At 37.4% G+C, this 22,201-nt stretch overlaps 1 protein-coding gene and 1 long non-coding RNA gene across 2 annotated transcripts; both read left to right on the top strand.

The window, feature by feature from the left end:
• Positions 1 to 180: 180 nt before the first annotated feature.
• Positions 181 to 4,507, top strand: LOC121890774. The gene is made up of 3 exons (XR_006093927.1): positions 181 to 306; positions 3,921 to 3,991; positions 4,419 to 4,507. It is a non-coding gene; the product is annotated as an uncharacterized LOC121890774 (long non-coding RNA).
• A 106-nt stretch (positions 4,508 to 4,613) lies between these two features.
• On the top strand, positions 4,614 to 11,274 carry LOC121890752 (lysozyme g-like). The gene is made up of 8 exons (XM_042403290.1): positions 4,614 to 4,689; positions 6,965 to 7,018; positions 7,134 to 7,151; positions 7,684 to 7,761; positions 8,264 to 8,357; positions 8,857 to 8,974; positions 10,021 to 10,159; positions 10,997 to 11,274. Exons 1-8 carry the CDS (start codon positions 4,617 to 4,619, stop codon positions 11,110 to 11,112), a joined length of 690 nt encoding a protein of 229 aa, XP_042259224.1. The 5' UTR covers positions 4,614 to 4,616; the 3' UTR covers positions 11,113 to 11,274.
• Positions 11,275 to 22,201: the final 10,927 nt, after the last annotated feature.

The raw sequence follows: 22,201 nt of genomic DNA, 5'->3' as shown, positions 1-22,201 counted from the left end.
AATTGTCCTTTTAACATGTTTTATTCAATTATGACAGCTATTACAGACAATGATTAACACTGTAAATACCTACCTAAAAAGTAAATACACTTCATAGTGTTTATTGTATTTTACTTTATTTCTTTGTTTGATTCCTTTTATTTAGATGTTTTAAATCTTCCACAGTACTGAAGTACAGGATATGTAGAGGGGAGGAGCAACTCTGAGGGAAGGAAACACTGAGAGTGAAATTATACAATCATTCAGTTCAGACTCCATTTTACTGTCGACAGAGCAAAAGGAGGAAAACAGGACGTATAAGGCAGGGTGAGTGTTAATAACACATTACTATTAATGTTCAAAGTCTCTGAGTCAGCGTCTGCTCTCTCTACTGCACTAAATGTATCTGACAGCTGGAGTAACTATTGACTTTGCAAAGATTTTACCTACAAATTTGATTATATGATCATTTGACAAAATATGCATTTATATGGATGAAAACAGTGTACAAAGTAGTCCAAATTATCTCCATATGACCAGCTACACGTTTATGTATCAGCCATAATATAATATATAACTTAGAAGTTTGAAAATGACCAGACCTCTGTAGCTCTTCATCTCTGCTGGAGGCTCCAGCTCCAGGCTACGTTATTCTCTGCTAACATAACACATCTGAATCTATACAGTGGAGTGAATCGAGTTGTATTTTTAGTTGTAGTTTTTACTCAAATATATTTTATCTTTATGCATTAAATTACTGCCAAGTTGACAAGAAGACTGTCGACATATGACGCCTTTTATCTTGTGTTTCTAGAGGGAGTTTCAGTATAATTCACTGCTACTATGTACATCTTTAACATTTTGTCACCACTACAGAAACAGCAGGTAGCTACGAAAGTATGATAAGGTTGTCTGATGCTGACTGCTGTTAGTTATTGGTTTGACAGTCTAATATGTGTTTGTCTTGATTACTGATGTTGGCTGTATTGAGTTTCTATCTTCAGTATGCAGTAAATACTTTGTGTGTGTGTTTAAACTACTTTCCTAACGTCATGTGTTTGATGGTTTTATTAATGACTCCTGATGAAACTTTAAAGCTCAGCATTCTCGTTGACCTTTAGCTTCCTTTTTTATAAGTCAAATGAACATTTATTTAGAAAAAATTAATATTTCAGGGTCATTCAGAGTCCAAAAAAGAAAAGAAAAAATCTGCAGGCTGCGGCGGGCCACTTATCAGGCCAGGCCACTGGGAAAAGTCACACACACACACAAACACGTGACTTCCAGTAAAGTAGAAGGCCTCCTGCCTTCAACAAACAGGGAGGAACACTGAAAGTGAAAGTATTCAGTCTGTTCTTCAGACTCCATTTTAAAGTCAACAGAGCAGAAGGAGGAAAACAGTCTGAGGCAGGATGAGTGTTAATATTAGAGCTGAAAATTATGATTACTGTTATTATTGATCAATCTGCTGATTATTTTTCAGATTAATTGTTTAATTAAACTGTGTCAGAAAAATATGAAACCACAGTGTTTGCCAGATCCAAGCCACAAGCAAACCAGGCTTGTGGCCTGGATCTGGCAAACAGGAGCGGACCGCCCAAGTGCCATCATTTCACGCAGTATGTGGGCCGGATGAAAGTGTTGGATAAGGGCCACAGCAATTTAGCTATCTGGGCTGTGTCGTATATTTGTCAGAATGGGCCCAGATTGTTGTAAAATATTTGGGCCATATGCGCCATATCATATACGGGCCATTTTAGGCTCACTTCCAGATTAGCCTGTACCAATTGCGCCGCATCTTTACCTATAGTGGCCCAATACTGTTCAACCATATTTTGGCCAGATTAGCTAGTTCTTACTGTGTCTCATATTTGCCAGAACTGGCCCAGATATGTTTAAGATAACCGGGACACATTTGCTGCACCATATGTGGGCCACTTTTGGTTTACACCCACATTAAATATTGTCGACTGTGCCAGATCTTTGCCAAAGGTGGCCCACGTTTGTTTTGTGATATTTGGGCCATATTCACTATGTATCACATGGGCGACTTTAGGATCATATCCAGTTCACATATCGCCGAGAGCACTGCACCTTTGCCAAAAATGGTCCACATTTGTTTTGGGATATTTGGGCCATATTTGTTATTTTACAGGTAGGCCACTTCAGGCTCATATCCGTTTTGTCCGGGCCAGAAGAAGACCAGCAGTGCCGTATCATTGCCTGAAGTGGCCCACTTCCGTATCTGAGATGACTCCTGATGAAACTTTAAAGCTCAGCATTCTCGTTGACCTTTAGCTTCCTTTTTTATAAGTCACATGAACATTTATTCAGAAAAAAATAATATTTCAGGGTCATTCAGGGTCCAAAAAAGAAAAGAAAAAATCTGCAGGCTGCGGCGGGCCACTTATCAGGCCAGGCCACTGGGAAAAGTCACACACACACACACACAAACACGTGTCTTCCAGTAAAGTAGAAGGCCTCCTGCCTTCAACAAACAGGGAGGAACACTGAAAGTGAAAGTATTCAGTCTGTTCTTCAGACTCCATTTTAAAGTCAACAGAGCAGAAGGAGGAAAACAGTCTGAGGCAGGATGAGTGTTAATATTAGAGCTGAAAATTATGATTAATGTTATTATTGATCAATCTGCTGATTATTTTTCAGATTAATTGTTTAATTAAACTGTGTCAGAAAAATATGAAATCACAGTGTTTGCCAGATCCAGGCCACAAGCAAACCAGGCTTGTGGCCTGGATCTGGCAAACAGGAGCGGACCGCCCAAGTGCCATCATTCCACGCGGTATGTAGGCCGGAAGAGAAATGTGGGCCCAATCAATCAATCGTTGACCTTTAGCTTCCTTTTTTATTAGTCACGTGAACATTTATTCACCCAGAAAAAAATAATATTTCTCTGTATAATATGACCTCCCCTTTCTGTCAGCTGCAGTGTATCTGCAGTTTATTTACTGTTTTTTTTTTTTTTTTTGAAACATGATTTCAGGCCAGTTGGAGGAGTTAAACCTGTGACACTCACACCTGAATCTGTACAGTGGAGTGAATTGAGTTGCATTGTGGGTAATGTAGGCACCAGGTTTTGACAGGAAAGAAGAACGTGTGGAATAAAAAATGAAATCTCTGGTTCTGCTGCATTGATTTCGATCCTGTTTTTTAAACTATCTATTGTGAATACGACAATGTTACAGGAAAGAAATGCTGAATGACTTTAGTGCTCTTTTAGTTATGCATTCATGACGCCAGCTATATTACAGATTCTGTGTCTGAGGAGGTCATAGTGATCAGATTGGATGCGTAGAAAATAGTGATCCTACTTTGGGCCAAAACTGTGAGGAAGGGCACATAAAATTGTAAAATTATATATATATATATATATAATTTTGAAAAAACTGCATAATGGAAGATCACTCCAAGAAAGGCAGTAAGAGGGTGCATCCTTCAACAATGTCTTGTTCAGAGACATTTCAATCAAAGAGCAAAAATACCTGCTGTGAGGTGCAGCCACAGTTTCTTCCTTTCCTGGTGTTTAGCTGAAGAAGTTGAGCGGACTCCAGGAATTGTGAAAACAGCAGACAGTCATTATTCTCTACTTCAATATATTGTGTAAAGCACTTTAAACTGCCTTTATGTATGAAATTTACGGTATAAATAAACTTTCCTGCAGGTTTTGGCATCTAGCTCAACCAGAGGAAACAGGATGAGTGTTTATCACCAACAACTGTAGCAGCACTAGTAGATGATACAAGAGGTTCAGTGGTTCCTCAAATCATAATGTTGACAAGCATCTTTCCTCCTGAGTTGTCCTTGAGAAAGACACTGTATGTCTGTTGGCTCATGATCAGCAGCTGACCTCTGACCTCCCAGTTTAAGCACCAGGAATGAAAATGGTGAAGTGTAGTATCTCATCATTATTATTTTCCCTTCAGGTTTTTGCAGGACAAACAGCTCCTCTCAGCGTCCAACGTTATCAGCTGACCATTCATGAACTCCTGTAGAGGTATGTGAGGTAAAAATATAAAAGTTTATCCTTAAATGTGCTGTAATACCAGCAGAGGGCAGCACTTCATAAAAACATGATACTGCTCACCGAAAGTGCAACAATAAAAATGAGATATACTCATTTGATATGAAATACAGACACCAAAAGCTTCACACTTGGAACGTGGCAGCAAAAAGTTTGTTGTTTGCTTCCTCACAGAGGATGTAAATGTATTCAGCTGGAATTCATGTGATAATGTGGATTGTCATGAGTTTCCAGTGGTGAAAGACTGAAACTATGAAAATAACCAAAGTTGTGACCTGTTTTTTCAAGCAGTAGATGATTTACATTTAACATGCACAAGTACAAAAGTCATACTGGTAAAGTGTCATGAGATGAGAACTGAATACATGTCCTTCCTATTTAAAATGTCTCTTATTTTCAGCAGGAGGCCATAATGGAGAAACTTAAAGAGGACCTCTGGAAAACTCTGCAGGAATTAAAAGAAGATGAGTTTAAGAATTTCAAGTGGCTCCTGAACCCAGAAGGCATCCCAACGGCTCAGCTGGAGAAAGCAGACAGGCAGGAAACAGTGGATCTAATAGTACAGAAATATCAGGATCCTGGAGCTCTGCAGGTAACCATGAAGATTTTAGGAAAGATCAACAGGAATGATCTGGTGCAGCATTTACAAAACTCCAGCTCTGGACCAAAAGGTAAGTCAGTGTCACATGCATTTCATAAATTATTACATGAGTTATGAGTTATAGTGTTCTATTAATAGTAATGTGTTAACAAAAATATGTAGAAATAATGTTAGAGATTGATTTGTCGTTCTTTATGGTACCACCTTCATCAAAAAGTAGCAGGATAAAGAATATTTCTTAAATGTCTCACAAGCTAAAATAAATTTGGTTAACTGGCTCACAACATGAAAACACAACAACTGTGTTCCTGTTTTTACCTGCCGCATCCTTGTTGCTGCTGCAACCAGTCATCTGTTAGTCTCACTCTCCATCTTACCCTTACTGGGAAGCAAGAGCCCAAGATACTTGAACTTTCTCACTGGGGACCCAGAAGAGATAATGAGATAAAGAACTTTTTACAGCCTCTAGAACTTATCTCAACCACTTCATACTTGGCTACAAATAAGATAAGATAAGTCTTTATTGTCTCAGAGGGAAATTTGCTTTGGACACACACAACTGCTGCTGTACAGCACCAAATAATTCAACATACTGTGATCAAAAGTTCTCAGGATGAAAACTAAAAATCAATAAATTCTTTGAATTCTGAGATCCTCAAAATAAGTACATCCCTTAAAAAAACATACATCACTTGTTTGTGTGTCTGTGTTGCTGGTGGAACCGTGTCACCGGACGTTTAGAAATCAAGTCAGTACTTGCAAACGTCATGGTTCAATGAGACCAGCAGACCTGCAGTACCAGTCAAAAGTTTGGATGCATTTTATCATCTAAGTGAAGGGAAGATGGTCTGAGGTCTGAACACCAAGACCTTTACCTTCATCCACCATCCGACTGGCAGTTTAATTAAAAATTAATTAAATTAAATTAAATCTATTATTTAATTATTTTTATTATTTCCCCAGGTAGATTTCTCCTGGAGAATGTCAATTTCTCCTCTGCCATGTAAATACATAACATGTAGTTAATAAAACGCTGTAGATAGGGAAAGTGAAGCAGCTGAATGAAAGGAGAAATCATTACAGAGTGATTTATCCTTGTATTTAAAGTCCAACTATAACTTAAACAAACACAAAGTGTCCTCTAGAAGTCTAAATAAGTCAGTTTCCACCACGTAACATTTCACTGTTTGTTGAATTCAGACACATTCATGCTGTGAGGAAAAGTTCTGACTCAGACACACAGAGCAAAACAGAACAAAAAGTCAGGACTAACAAATGTCTTCTATCACTAATACTGATAAAATAAGAAAGTCATGCTTTGAGAATAAGGTCAGTGTAGAGGAGAAATCTGATCACTGATTGGTTGCTTGTGCACACAGATCTACAGTAACCAGGTTACTACTGTACATGTTAACACGTTCCCTGATTGCTCACATAACCTGGTTTCTCTGAGTAACCTGAGGCCTGTACTACGAAGCAAGTTCAGCATACCCAGGACATCTTTTCATTATCTTTTCATTCACTGAGCCTTACATTGTCCATCCAGATAACCAGAACTATGAAGCTGGTTATCACCCAGCTCAGTCAACTCTAGGTTTTCCATCTACAAGCGCGTTCATGTGAAAGAGGCGGGGTTGTTAATTACGAGTGACATCATCAGAACCATGAGTGAAGTACTGCATGATATGAGATGAAACAGTGACAGCAAGTACCTGATGAGAGCTACCATAGAGAATGAACTGAAAAAGGTTTAAAGAGTTCAGCTCTGTTTCCGTTTCTCACATGCAGGAACTTTGTATGTATGTTCAAGACACAGTGCAAGATGTCTCAGGCATGTTTTGAACAGGCACTACAGTTCATCCCATCAACTTCAGCTCAGCTCAAAATTATAGTCTCCAGATATTCTGCACATGAGGCATTTAGGGAACATGGGTAAATTGTGGCGTCTACCAATAGTCTGCATGAGAGGCGTTTAGGGGAGGGGCACAACTCTCTCTAGGTGTTGAGAAATCGGTCCATCTCGAACAGGCACATTTTGAACGGGCACTGCCCTAGTTAATTTAATAGTGGACAACTAATCGATTAATCGACTAATTGTTGCAGCTCTAGTTCAGTAAAATCCAGTGATGTAAATACTGTTGGTGAGTTTCTGTGATTCAAACGTCTGTTAGAGTGATGTCACTTCCAGGAAAATAACTTCACCCCATCAGGGTAGAAACAGACGAGGACGATTGAGAGAATCAGAACCAATAGTAGAGCTCTGAACTGACCAGAATGACGTCTTCACTGTCATTAGAAGTGATGAGACGGTGCTGAACAGGTGTGATTGCTTCTGTGTGTTTCAGAGAACAGAGACATCAAAAACATGGACACAAAAGGAACTTCTGAGAAAACAATGAGTATATAATTATTATTATTTATTATTATAATTAGTTATACATATATTATTTTATTTAGGTTTTTTTTTAACAATAATTTGCTCCTAAACTGATGTTTTCTGTTTTGTTTTTGCAGGTAATGACAGATACACAGGTAAACACTGTTTCCTGTCAGGATTTTAGTTAAATACTGTAAAGTCTCCTTTTAAACCAGAGATCAAAATAGTTCAGTTTAGGCCTGAAACTAATGATTATTTTTTTGATAATTTTCTTGATTAATTGATTATTTTGGTTCAGAAAATCGTGAATGTGAATCAGTGTTTCTCAAAGTCCAAGATGATGTTCTCAAATGTTTTGTTTTATCCACAAAAAAGATATTCGGTTTACTGTCATAGAGACTAAAGAAACCTGGAAATATTCACATTTAAGAAGCTGAAATCAGAGAATTTGGACATTTTCTTCTTAAAAAATGACTCAAAGCAATTAATCAGTTCTCAAAACAATTGGCAATTAATGTAAATAGTGGACAATTGATTAATCAGCTAATTGTTGCAGCTCTAGTTCAGTAAAATCTTCCAGTGATGTAAATACTGTTGGTGAGTTTCTGTGATATTAAGGTCTATTGTATTACGGTCTATTGTTAAGTGATGAGACGGTGCTGAACAAGTGTGATCTGTGTGTTTCAGAGTATGGAGACATCACCAAGGTGGACACAACAGGAGCTTCTGAGGAAACAATGAGAGCAAACCAGCTGCACGGCACAGGTCAGTTCACCTAGACAGGAAGCTTTTATATACTCAGGAACTTCACCTCCATGTCGATGGGAAGAGCTGAGGTTTTAATTTAGTTTTAGGAGAAGGAATAAAATCATTTTATCAGTTTTCTTGGGAAGTAAAGCCTGTAACAGCCTATATTTAGGCTCCTGTTAGGAGCTGCAGGAGTATTTCAGTGGGAGGGAAATCATGATGACATTGAGCTTATTAAAAGATCATCTTGACAAAAACAAACTTTTCTTGTGACTGACTTTGTGGGAGAAAATGTTGCTTTGCATCAACAAACAACTTCTTACTGCCACGTTCATCTGGACGTCACCTGATTGATGGTCATAAAGGATATTTCATCTTGATCTAATAATTAAGATGAACTAACTGATCTTATGTTGGGTTCATATACTTCTGGAGACAGAGCCTGTTGTACTACTACTACTTCTTCTACTACTACTACTACTACAACCTTCACAGTCACATGTCTGACTCTCTGCTTCAGATCTGACCGGCGTTGAAGCTTCTGAGATGATGGCAGATAGAGACCAAGAGGAGGTGTCGAAGTACAAAGACAACATCATCAGTGTAGGAGAAAAGTATGTAAAACAACAACTCAGACCTGCTGCATTTAAATAAAAACATTCACAGTGAGGGCAGCGCCATTTCAGTGATATTGTGCAGAACCGGAAGGTGCTGACATTCGTGGAAAAACTGAGGCTGCAACTTCAGTATTTAGTTCAACTAGACATCATCTTTGTGGTCGTCTTGTGTCTCTGTAGCCTTTTTTGCATCTTTTTGGTCATATTGCATCTTTTTAGCAGTTTTGTGTGTCATTTTATTCATTTTTTTGATAGGTTTTTTTGTAGTTTTTTTTCTGCATCTTTGTAGTTTTTTGCGTCTGTACTGAGAGAGCGTTATTTTAATGGGACAGATACATATATATCTCATCATACTGTATCTCAGGCAGTATCTTGTGTATGTAACTACATAAATATAAGTAGCCTGATCAGGACTGTCCTAATGATATGGTTTCATTAATTGTTACTGAGGTAAATTAAACACTATTAAAGTCATGTTAGCTGTTTTCTCCTGCAGACTCAAAGTCCACCCGGCTCTGATCGCCGCCATCATCTCCAAACAGTCTCAGGCAGGAACCCAACTAAGACCTGACGGCTTCGGAAAGGGCGACCCGAACTGCTTCGGCCTCATGCAGGTGTGTCTGTGTTGATTCTTAGTGTTGTTATCCTGTTATTTTTAATGATAGAACCACTTTTCCACCATGTGATTCATTACATCTTGTTATATTCTGTCACATTTGGCCACAACATTATTCTTATCTCCTAAATTGTGTGAAGGTCTCCTTCTGATCACAGAGCAGTTTGAACTGTTGAAAGATGTTGATGGAGCTGGTGTTCATGTTTCTTAACAGTCTTGTTGCTCATCATGTGAACATCATGAGGAATAAGTTAAAAAACGTGATCAAACGAAGCTTGTTGTGTTGTACTTTATTAGAAGGTAACTGAATTTCAAAACCTTGTGATATTGTACAATTATTTTAATGACTATTTTGTAATAAAATGTGAAAAACCTACAAATGAAATGATTTGATCAGATATTAAATTTCAGGACAATTAATTAAAAATCGTTTAATGAATGATAATGTCTGAAAATTTGACTTTCAACCAGTTAATGTTAAATTGGTGCAAAGACTTCTACAGTGTTTTAAACTACTGAAAATGGATTATGATCAGATGGGAGACTTATAAAATTAACATTTCATTACCTCCTAGTCATATTTAAAATCCTCGTTTCAGGTGTGTGTCTTGTGTCGTCAAAGACTGCAGATTTTTATGTCTGTCTGACCTTGTGCATGATGGTTGGGTGCTGTTAGACTCACAGTCAGTGTCTAAACACTTTGAGACTGAGAACAATCTCCCAGCTTTTATTGTTAAAACTGGGTGAAAACATTTAGAGAGTTGGGGCGGTAACATGCAGTTCACTGTGGAGGAGAATGGAGAGGAGAGCATCATTTCCAATAAGCCATGCCCTTGACGAAATGTAAGGGGTGTAAGTTTGTTAGCGGCCGTTCAAGCAACAACTGAGCATTTAGAAATCCCCAGACAATCAGTCGGTGGAGATCGCCGTCTGTCTGGTATCTCGAGACTACGGTGCTGTGTAGCTGGTGAGCCATAAAATAAAGAAAACATCCAGTTTTGGGTAATGAAACAGACGTGAAGACTCTGTGTCTCTTTTGTGCAGCTCAATAAAGATTACCACGCAGTGAAAGACGACCCGTTCGGCAAGGATCACTTGGAACAAGGCGTCAGAGTCGTCGTCGGGCTCATCAAGACCATGCGGATGAGGAAGAGGAACTGGAGCAAAGAACAGCAGCTCAAAGGTAAAAAACGTGGACGACTGCCATTTCCTCACTGTGTGATCACTCGTGATTTGTTGAATTGTTGCGAAAATCGTGAACAGTTCAAGTTGCACATTTTACATGAACTAACTACACTAATTAAACAGTTTCATTCTTCCTGTCAGTCACCATAAACACTTAACTTCATTGCAGAGATACTTTAAAGCTACTTAACTTCTGGTTACATATTTGATAAATCAATCCCTCAAATTTGTAATTTGTGTCTTCAATTATGAAAAAATTCCTTATTATTAAGTTTGTTTGGCTGAAAATACTGATTATTTGACCCATTTGGTCCCATATTTGGTTGGACAGCAGGAAAGAAAATCATTTTAGTGCAACTTCAACAGAATTTAGAGCTGCAACAATGAATCACTTAATCAATTGACAGAATATTAACTGTTTAAGTAACGTTTTAAAGAATTTTGTCCAAATTTCTCTCCTACAATGTGAGGATTTGGGTTTTGAGTTGTTGATTGGACAATTTGATGACGTCAACAAGGACTCTGAGAACATCTGACGGGCATTTTTCACCTTTTTCTGACATTTTATAAATCAAATAATTGATGGATAAATTGGATCAGATTGATTTATAATGACACTAATTGTTAGTTGTGGCCTAAAAACAACTTCCAGAAAAATATATGCTGTCTGGAAGTTGACTTAAGCTTTCTGGAAAATGTAGGAAATCAGTAAATAAACACAGTATATATAATAATATATACAAAGCTTCATTTACAGATGCCACAGAAAATAACAGATGTTTTACATACACATGTATTCCTATAATAACATTTCTCTCTCTCTCTCTCTCTTTAGGAGCGTTGACGTGCTACATGACAGGAGTTTTTCCGGAGAAATATGAAGACATAGACAGTGACTTCGCCAACGACGTGGTCGCCAGAGCGCAATGGTTCGCCTGCGAAGGCTTCTGAATGTCAGATCATTTCCTTTTTGTTCGTGTTTAACTGCTGCATTCACACAAACACACCATAGAGGAGAAAATGAATTAATGAATTAATATGAAAATAGAGCAACAGGGTTTAGAAAGAGGAAGATGGATCATTATTTTTTAGCTGTCTGTTGTTGGTTTTTGTTTGTTTGAGCTCAGTCTACGTAGCTACTTTGCATTTTCTACTTATATTTTATAGTACAGTTTCCTGCTGGATGTCATTTTGACCGTCCTAAATAAGTGTGTTTATATTAATAATAAGCCATAAATGACGAGCACAACAGCAGACATGAAGAGACACACATGGCTACAAATATGATTTTTTTTTTTTTTATACCAGAAGTTCAGCACCAGCCTAATGTGAAGTATAATTATGCTTTCACCTCCACTAGCCGTCGTCTTGGAGGTCTGATTGTGTTTCTGCCAATCTCAACAGTTTTTTTTAAGACAAATATGTGACCTGTGATAAAGTGACACAGCTTTCCCACCGGAAACATAAGGGGAAAAAAGTTTCCATTATCATCAGTTGTATTTTCATGATGTCACAAATGTATTCTGTCCATTTCATAAAAGTGATGTGTAGATTGAAAATAATATCCACCCTGAACATGCAGTTCTTCTAACCTCACATCATAATTTTGTCACAGTTTGTGTAGATTTTGCCAAACAAACCCGCTGAGTAGTGAGATTACAAACTGGCTCTTCTCAAGTTTTCAGCTCAGTGTTATGTTGTTGTTGTTGTTGATGTTGTTTGGAAACAAACATATTGTTATGATGTTTGTACAATAGATTCAAACAGGGCCGGCTCTAGCCATTTTAATGCCCCCTCCCAACCACATTCCACCCAAATTACCCCACCAGTGCTGCCTCGTCACCACTCGCTCATTCTACAGTAAAAATATAGACAACAAACATCAGACACCACAATGCTTTCAAGACAAAAATATATATTTTTATTTTTAGAATTTAAAATTAATTTCTCTAACAAACGAATCATGTATCAAAAAATGAATAAATAATGAAATATTACCAACTACCTGTTAGTAACATACAGACACTGGCACTTGGTTATTCATAGATTAAACTCGATAGATGACTCCTGCCATGATGTCATGTGCCTAAAATGTTCTGGACTGTTCTCATGGGTTTTGAGTTTTTCACTGCAATTTTTCCAGTCGTTGAGTCTCTTCAAAGTTCCACTATATGTGGCCGAGACAAACTCTATTCAGGCCTACTTTCAGGCCTTTTCTAAACTGTTTTTTACTCAAGTTGGAGACAAATTAACATAATGTGTTGCACCAGCTTCTGATGAATTTGCTTAACGTGTGCAACGTGTCCCAAACTAAGAACTGTCCCTTCTAGAAATGACCATAAAAGTACAAACAAACATGGCAAACTTAAGCAACCACCTGAAACTCTGAAGCAATACAGGAGCTGTGTTCCTGCATCTTGCAGAAATCCTTTGATAACGACCTCAAAAACAAAAGTTTTCTGTACCTTATACGTGACAGAATGTTCATCTTTTTATGTAAAGTCATGAAGTTGTCAGATGTGAAGCTAAACAATATGTGGTAATACAAGGAAGAGGAGGTGAAAAGCCTTAAAAATTTTGAGATTTTAATTTTAAAAACATTTTTTAAAAAGATTTTAATTTTGAGATCTCTTAGAGACTCTCTTTAATTTTTGATTTTTGTATTTTACTATTTTTGTAATCTTAGAACGCTTGCTTTGTAAAACCAAATAAAAGTGGTTTGTATTTTTATACACTCCAACCAAAGTTCCTGACTCATGCTAATCACTGAGGTACTCTGGTGCTCCTTTAAGGTAAGAAAAGACGTCTCTCTTGGGATAGGTTGACAGTAGTTTTTGAAATTATTTAGATTAAACATTTATAGACTCTTATTAAATTAAAAATGTAGTGCTGTGTATTAAATGATAGAATTGTACTAAAATATATACATAACTGGTGCAACTCAGAACAGAAATCTATGTTTTTATGGAAATTGCATTAGTTATTATCACTGATATTGGTCAGTGAAATTTCAGCACAGTGCCTTACGTTGTAGGAAGGAGCAGTTATCCAGATAGCTGCTACTGGCTGCCATTCAGATTCATATCCTTCAATCTGTAACGTTATCTGAGTCCAGCAGCTATCATACTGATATCAACTGAAAAGGTATTTGGTGTTAAATAATGTGTTGATGTGTGATAAAGGTTTGAGAGTCTCCAGTCTCTCTCCTCCTCCTGCTCTCCTGTACAGCTCAGGTGGATCATTACAACATTCTGCAGCAAAGAGACACAACCGCTGTCCAAGCTGCTGATCCTGGAACAGTCAGGGATCATCAAGCTGTCTGATGTTACTCTGTCGTCCACAAGCTAACAGTTAGCATTCCCTCTGCTGACAAATAACAGCATGCAATCTTCAGGACTGGCAGATTTGTTGTTGCTCAAGGTTATCTGAAGGTTATCTCAAGGTTACTGACTGCTGATGTGAAGAGAGGAATTGCTGCAGGACGTCTGATTAGTCACTGTTTCTTAGTTTTAGGGGTTAAATGACAAACTTGGTCATTTCCACTTGAACTTGAACCTTCATTGTTGCCTCATTTAAAGGTGTATGAGGATAGGAGGGTGTGTGCTTCTGAAACACATATAAAAGGAATATATAGCAAGTGAAACAACTGCAAATAATAATACTCTTATGCACGTTATTGAGGAAATTATCACTAATTTAACTTATCAGCCAAAGTGATGAAAAATAACGAGTAGCAAAGAGTAGTTCAACCACTATCAATCAAATCATATAATAATGTAAATTATCTTTCATTACTACTATGCACAACATAAAGAAAAGTTGAGATGTATAATAACTATTAGATCTAACCATAGATTTTACAAGAATATGGTATTTAACTTTACTAATAAAGATAACATGCACATCGAGCCTTAACTGGTAACACCTGCATGTCATACAGCTCCTGCCTCACCATTCACCACACATCATTATAGTTTAGTGCAATCATGGCAATTAACAGCAAATCACTTCCAATAACTTCACTATATACATAACTTCCACATCTGTAACTAACAATAACACTGTGATTTAAAGGCAATTAAAAGCTTACAGCATCTGCTTTTAACCTAAATTGGTCATTAACAACTTCTCTCTCTCAAACTCAATAAACAGAAAGAACAGAAAGATGATTGATCACCTACTTTTGTTGTATAAAATGAGACAACTTAAGTCCCAAAGCAAAGAGGTGATCAATAACTGTCAACTTGTGATAAATAAGTTTCCAGGTAAGAGATTAAGACATGACAGAAGAGCAGCATAACTAACAAAACAGGAAGTGGAGTAAGAAAACGTTTTACCGTTTAAATATCAAATAATCTAATAATATAAATGCACACCTCGCTTTTCAGTCTGGAGTGAAATTAAAAGGCGATTGATGACAATATTGATCTGATGGGTTGTAAAGTTAGAACACTCATTGTAGTCATGTGAGTGTTTATTTTAGATTGACTGTTACAAGTTGATGTTTAATTCAGTCACAGTGATTATTGTTCAGGATCTTATGAACTATTTGTGCTTTTCATGTCTGTGCTTCTGTTCTTCATGTTTCTATTAGTGTCTAAATTTATATTAACATTAATATTTCCCAATTTATTGCTTTATATGTCTTGTATGATGTGTTTCTGTGTCGCATATTTTAAATAGTAGCTGACAATGTAGTGTGATGTGCTGCATGCTATTTTTTTAACTAACATTAATATGTTTATTAAGATGCATTTTCATTGTTAAATCAACCAATAAAGTTATCAAGTGAATTCAATAATAATTTTATACAACAAATAAATGGAGACCAAGTGACTGAGTTTAATTTAAGCCTCAACAGACTGAAATATTTTTATATTTTAAGAAGCAATTGTTCCCTTTCATGTTTCATTTCCAATGTTTAAATATTATTTAATACACAGTTCAGATTATACAATAAAATAATAATAATACAATACAAACTGAAGTCTTTGGTGACTGAGCCTGCAGTCACAGCAGGCCACATCCACAACTGACCTGTTTGCACACAAAATAATGTGAAGACATCAGGTTTAAAGTATTTTGATGATGAGGTCATACAGGTCATATCAGGCTGAAGTCCAGGCAGCAGCTTCTGTCAGCTAGAAAATACTTCTGGAAAATTACACTTTGATATGTGAGAGGGAAAATAATGTGATAACATATTTTTTTGGGCATAATGTGACGCTGTTTCCACTAGTGTTTACTGCTCAGACTCTATAGACGACTGTCTCAAGATGCAGAATCGGCCTCCTTTACTCTTTCATATTTCCACTGTGGGTTGTTTGGACACATTGTCCATGTATGTTAAAATAAATTGTTTATTGATCATTTACACAATGTAGATACATATGTAACAGTATATACAGTCAATACTTTAAAGATGATCAAAATATGAAAGTGAAATATAACAGATGTGATGGATATAATAAAATAAAAGTCCAGGTGAGCACTCTGTTAAAATCATAATTATATAAATATATATTATCTTTATGACCGTTATTAAACCATGTCCTCTTCTAAACATACAAACCACTTTATTCTTACAATATGTGACAGAACTTCTTCCTTAAGTGTGATGTCTGGTTCAGATGAAATAGGACAGTATGTTAACGACTTCACATGGATGCACTGAAACCCCATTAAGCCACTTATTTATATTTGAAGCATTATTCCGTTATTTCTGTGCAGTTGCTTTATTTTGTTATCTTGTTGATAAAATCACTAAAGTGCCAGTGGAGTGAAATTGCTTCAGATATATGATATACGAAGAACAAACATACAGACAGACAGAGATTCCTTGTTTTATACAGAGAGATGGTTTCTGTCCCCAATTAACTGATCCTAAATCTGAAACACACACACACACACACACACACACACACACACACATACACACACACACACACACACACACACACACACACACGTGTGACTTCCGGTAAAGAAGAAGGCGGGAGGAACAAACAGGGAGGAACACTGAAAGTGAAAGTATTCAGTCTGTTCTTCAGACTCCATTTTAAAGTCAACAGAGCAGAAGGAGGAAAACAGTCTGAGGCAGGGTGAGTGTTAATATTAGAGCTGTAAATAATGATTACTGGCATTATTGATCAATCTGATGATTATTTTTCTGATTCATTGTTTAGTTGATTAAACTGTGTCAGAAAAATATGAAATTACAGCGTTGACGTCTTCAAACGTTGTTTCCTTTTTTCTTTTCCTGGTTTCTGCGTCCTTACAGTGATGTAACGCTGGTTCGGTTAAAATAGAGAGAAGTCAGTAAAGAAGGACTCATGTCGGCCTCACACCAAACGACTTTTCAAAAGATGTCACTGTCGCAGACACATTTCCAATGTCGGAATAAAATCATGAGAGTTTTGCCAGAGTTGTGGCGCGCTCCCGTCATTTCCACCGTTTGGTGTAAGGTGGTCAAAAAACTCAGTCCGAGCGTCTCAACTCAGTCTTTATCTCGTCTTGACGTTCCGATCAAATCAAACATGTTTAATATTGTCCTGAGTCTTTAGTTTTGGCTCATGCAAATAGTGAAGGTGCGCTCTGTCCAGTACGGATTTACACATCGAGTTTTTTTCTACCATGTGACCCCAGGGGCTCTCCGTAGTCCAGCACCAAACGTGAAGCAGCAAAGTGACTATAACGACCGAAATAAATCCTCAAATACCGTCACACACGATGGACGGTGAATTAACAATGTTACGAGTCGGTGTTTAATTCTGCGTGTATCTGATCCACCGTCCAGCACGTATTTTAGTGAGAAATGTAATTCTTGAAACTGTTCGCCTCTCATTCCCACCGTCTTCTTCCACTAAAATAGTGCAGCTAACCAACGGAGGCTGGTGGCGAGTTGAGGCGACAAAATCCAAAATGTAAAGTTTGTTCACAAATATAGTTTATCTTTATGGATTAAATTAATGTCGAGTTGACAAGAAGACTGTCGACATATGACGCCTTTTATCTTGTGTTTCTAGAATGATGTGTTTTTGCGGACACGTAAGGAATTGTTAATATGTCATATTTATTAGAGGAAGTTTGGCGTAATACTTTCCCCGGAGAGCGCAGGGAGTTTCAGTTTAATTCACTGCTACTATGTACATCTTTAACATTTTGTCACCACTACAGAAACAGCAGGTAGCTGTGAAAGTATGATAAGGTTGTCTGACGCTGACTGCTGTTAGTTATTGGTTTGACAGTCTAATATGTGTTTGTGTTAATTACTGACGGTGGCTGATTGTACTCAGTTTCTATCGGCAGTATGCAGTAAATGGTCGCCCTTTGTGTGTGTGTTTAAACTACTTTCCTAACATGATGTGTTTGATGGTTTTATTAATGACTCCTGATGAAACTTTAAAGCTCAGCATTCTCGTTGACCTTTAGCTTCCTTTTTTATAAGTCAAATGAACATTTATTCAGAAAAAAACTAATATTTCTCTGTATAATATGACCTCCTCTTTCTGTCAGCTGCAGTGTTTCTGCAGTTTATTTACTGTTTTTTGAAACATGATTTCAGGCCAGTTGGAGGAGTTAAACCTGTGACACTCACACCTGAATCAGTACAGTAGAGTGAATTGAGTTGCATTGTGGGTAATGTAGGCACCAGGTTTTGACATGAAAGAAGAACGTGTGGAATAAAAAATAATATCTCTGGTTCTGCTGCATTGATTTCAATCCTGTTTTTTAAACTATCTATAGTGAATCCGGCAATGTTATAGGAAAGAAATTCTGTATGGCTTTAGTGCTCTTTTAGTTATGCATTCATGACGCCAGCTATATTACAGATTCTGTGTCTGAGGAGGTCATAGTGATGAGATTGGATGCGTAGAAAATAGTGATCCTACTTTTGGCCAAAACTGTGAGGAAGGGCACATAAAATTGTAATATATATATATATATTACAATTTTAAAAAACTGTATAATGGAAGATCATTCCAAGAAAGGCAGTAAGAGGGTGCATCCTTCAACAGTGTCTTGTTCAGAGACATTTCAATCAAAGAGCAAAAATACCTGCTGTGAGGTGCAGCCACAGTTTCTTCCTTTCCTGGTGTTTAGCTGAAGAAGTTGAGTGGACTCCAGGAATTGTGAAAACAGCAGACAGTCATTATTCTCTACTTCAATATATTGTGTAAAGCACTTTAAACTGCCTTTATGTATGAAATTTACTGTATAAATAAACTTTCCTGCAGGTTTTGGCATCTAGCTCAACCAGAGGAAACAGGATGAGTGTTTATCACCAACAACTGTAGCAGCACTAGTAGATGATACAAGAGGTTCAGTGGTTCCTCAAATCATAATGTTGACAAGCATCTTTCACTCTGAATTGTCCTTGAGAAAGACACTGTATGTCTGTTGGCTCATGATCAGCAGCTGACCTCTGACCTCCCAGTTTAAGCACCAGGAATGAAAATGGTGAAGTGTAGTATCTCATCATTATTTTCCCTTCAGGTTTTCGCAGGACAAACAGCTCCTCTCAGCGTCCAACGTTATCAGCTGAACATTCATGAACTCCTGTAGAGGTATGTGAGGTAAAAATATAAAAGTTTATCCTTAAATGTGCTGTAATACCAGCAGAGGGCAGCACTTCATAAAAACATGATACTGCCCACCGAAAGTGCAACAATAAAAATGAGATGTACTCATTTGATATGAAATACAGACACCAAAAGCTTCACACTTGGAACGTGGCAGCAAAAAGTCTGTTGTTTGCTTCCTCACAGAGGATGTAAATGTATTCAGCTGGAATTCATGTGATAATGTGGATTGTCATGAGTTTTCAGTGGTGAAAAACTGAAACTATGAAAATAATCAAAGTTGTGATCTGTTTGTTCAAACAGTAGATGATTTACATTTAACATGCACATTTCCAAAATCATACTGGTAAAGTGTCATGAGATGAGAACTGAATACATGTCCTTCCTATTTAAAATGTCTCTTATTTTCAGCAGGAGGCCATAATGGCAAAGCTTAAAGAGGACCTCTGGGAAACTCTGCAGGAATTAAAAGAAGATGAATATGAGAATTTCAAGTGGCTCCTGAACCCAGAAGGCATCCCAAGGGCTCAGCTGGAGAAAGCAGCAAGGCGGGACACAGTGGATCTAATGGTACAGAAATATCAGGATCCTGGAGCTCTGCAGGTAACCATGAAGATTTTAGGAAAGATCAACAGGAATGATCTGGTGCAGTGTTTACAAAACTCCAGCTCTGGACCAAAAGGTAAGTCAGTGTCACATGCATTTCATAAATTATTACATGAGTTATGAGTTACAGTGTTCTATTAATAGTAATGTGTTAACAAAAATATGTAGAAATAATGTTAGAGATTGATTTATCGTTCTTTATGGTACCACCATCAAAAAGTAGCAGGATAAAGAATATTTCTTAAATGTCTCACAAGCTAAAATAAATTTGGTTAACTGGCTCACAACATGAAAACACAACAACTGTGTTCCTGTTTTTACCTGCCGCATCCTTGTTGCTGCTGCAACCAGTCATCTGTTAGTCTCACTCTCCATCTTACCCTTACTGGGAAGCAAGAGCCCAAGATACTTGAACTTTCTCACTGGGGACCCAGAAGAGATAATGAGATAAAGAACTTTTTACAGCCTCTAGAACTTATCTCAACCACTTCATACTTGGCTACAAATAAGATAAGATAAGTCTTTATTGTCTCAGCGGGAAATTTGCCTTGGACACACACAGCTGCTGCTGTACAGTACCAAATAATTCAACATACTGTGATCAAAAGTTCTCAGGATAAAAACTAAAAATCAATAAATTATTCGAATTCTGAGATCCTCAAAATAAGTACATCACTTAAAAAAACATTACTATGTAATATGTCCAGTACTTGCAAACGTCATTCTTCAATGAGACCAGCAGACCTGCAGTACCAGTCAAAAGTTTGGACACACTTTCTCATTCAAGTGAATATGAAGGTGGTCTGGAGTCTGAACACCAAGACCTTTACCTTCATCCACCATCTGACTGGCAATGCAACAAACCCCAGTGAGCCAGCATGGCAGCAACCCCATGTTGCTTTTTTGGGTAAAGTTTGACTGGGTCATATCGGTGCTGGTGTGGCCTCCAGGTCCCTCTCAGGGCCTGCTCCAGAAGATGGTCATGGCAGGCCCGGACTGGCAGCGGGACTCTTCCCTCTTTCCTAGCTAGCTAACGTTAGCTACCTAGCTAACATAGCTAATGTTAGCGATGCGTCATCATCGTCTCCTGACAATGTTAAAGCTGCCAAGAAACTGGATAATCAATAATAAACGTGTTTGTTCCCTTAACTTCCTCAAATACATGGATGGCATAATTGGCATATCTAGTCTAGTTAATGTGGTGAATATTTGAAAATTAATGCATTTTGGTGAAAATCTCAGTCAGTGAGTTCATACTTTGAGCTCATAATTGAAAATTATTGAGACAACACAACGTCTTCTGTCACTATTCAAGCTACTGTAATTTGTTGAAAGTTAAAGATCTGTGTTATTTAATGTTTGTGTTGGTTAAAGGGCTATTTTAACCTTCGATGGGTAACTGTTAGTGTATATCGGTAAACTGAGGAGGGTATTGTGCTCTTGCTCTGTTCTTTGAATAGATGGAGAGAGTTGTTAACTGTATTATATTGGTACATTAAAAGATCTGGTGTGTTGTGCTTTTGCTTTTTTCTTTTTGAAGGTGGAGAGAGTAGCACTGATGCCACAGTAGTACAGAAGCCCACTACTTCAGAGCAACCTGCAGGTACAAGACATTTTCTATTTTGTTAGTATATTAGTCATTTATTTAGTTATTTATTATTTAATAACTATTGGTCGAAAGTTAGTCCATGTGTTGTCTCCCTCCTTATTGATGTGCACCTTTGGTTTTATTTGAGGTTCATAACAGTACATTATACTAAGCAGATGTTGGCTCATTAGTTTGTTATTCACAGTATTTGTAACTAAAATGTTCCTAGTTGGGGACCCTCAGACTCCCCGCTTAGAAAGTGGCCTGACTGGGACTGTATTTCGTGCTATATTTCCCGGCCTGAATGATTTTGCCAGTCCGGCCCTGGATCCTGGTTTTCCTTTTCCACACAAAGTTGTTCTGTCAGTTACCAGGAATGATCTGGTGAGGGAGTTGTCAAACATCGGCTCATGAGCAGAAGGTCACAGGAAGATACAAACATGACATCACATCCAGACAGCAGATCTGTGAGGAGAAACAGCCTGTGTCTTTATATTTTTCATAATTTTAGATTCAGTCCAAACAGTAAGTATTTGGACAATTACACAATTTTTCACTTCTTCAGGTTCTGTGCTTCAGCACATTCAATTTAAAATAGTATAACTGATACCACATTAAAGTCTCAGCTTTAATTTCAGTAGGTTTACGTCAACATAGAAAGAACTGTGTGGGAGATAAAGACCTTTTAACACATAGTGCTCAAAAGTAATGTGACAGATACACATGATGTCAGACTAAACAATCATACAATGATGCAAACAAAACTACATAAGCTGATGCCCACGTTAAATCTGGTAATATCTCCTCCACTGACCAACAGACGTTAGCGGCTCTGAAACATACAGGACTTCCTGGAGGCTGGTTTCACACTGTGCGGGTATTTTGGGGGTTGTCATTGGATTATTGAAAGATTGTGGATACAACTGTGGAAAACATGAATGAACTCTTGTCAGGTGGGCAGTGACGTAATTCTGACGGGTGGTCCTACAAAATAACTGTTATTGGTTACTGTAATTGGAGTTGTGGATCAGAAGGAAAAGTGCAGTACAAATTAAATCTATTGCATTATTATTTAAAATTTTTCAACAGGTAGATTTCTCCTGGAGAATGTCAATTTCTCTGCCATGTAAATATATAACATGTACTTAATAAAACGCTGTAGATAGGGAAAGTGAAGCAGCTGAATGAAAGGAGAGATCATTACAGAGTGATTTATCCTTGTATTTAAAGTCCAACTAAAACTTAAACAAATACAAAGTGTCCT

The sequence above is a fragment of the Thunnus maccoyii genome, chromosome 23 (assembly GCF_910596095.1).
Source record: "Thunnus maccoyii chromosome 23, fThuMac1.1, whole genome shotgun sequence".
Classification (NCBI taxonomy): Eukaryota; Metazoa; Chordata; class Actinopteri; order Scombriformes; family Scombridae; genus Thunnus; species Thunnus maccoyii.
The sequence above is the reverse complement of the archived record's forward strand: the minus strand, read 5'-3'. Positions and strand labels throughout refer to the sequence as shown.

What these genes read in the sequence shown, in the direction of transcription:
- LOC121890752 (XM_042403290.1), top strand. Translation starts at nt 4,617, where the DNA reads ATGAAGATTTTAGGAAAGATCAACAGGAATGATCTGGTGCAGCATTTA. An exon ending in CTCCAGCTCTGGACCAAAAG is followed by an intron (nt 4,690 to 6,964) that starts GTAAGTCAGTGT and finishes TGTGTGTTTCAG; the next exon opens with AGAACAGAGACATCAAAAAC. An exon ending in AAACCAGCTGCACGGCACAG is followed by an intron (nt 7,762 to 8,263) that starts GTCAGTTCACCT and finishes TCTCTGCTTCAG; the next exon opens with ATCTGACCGGCGTTGAAGCT.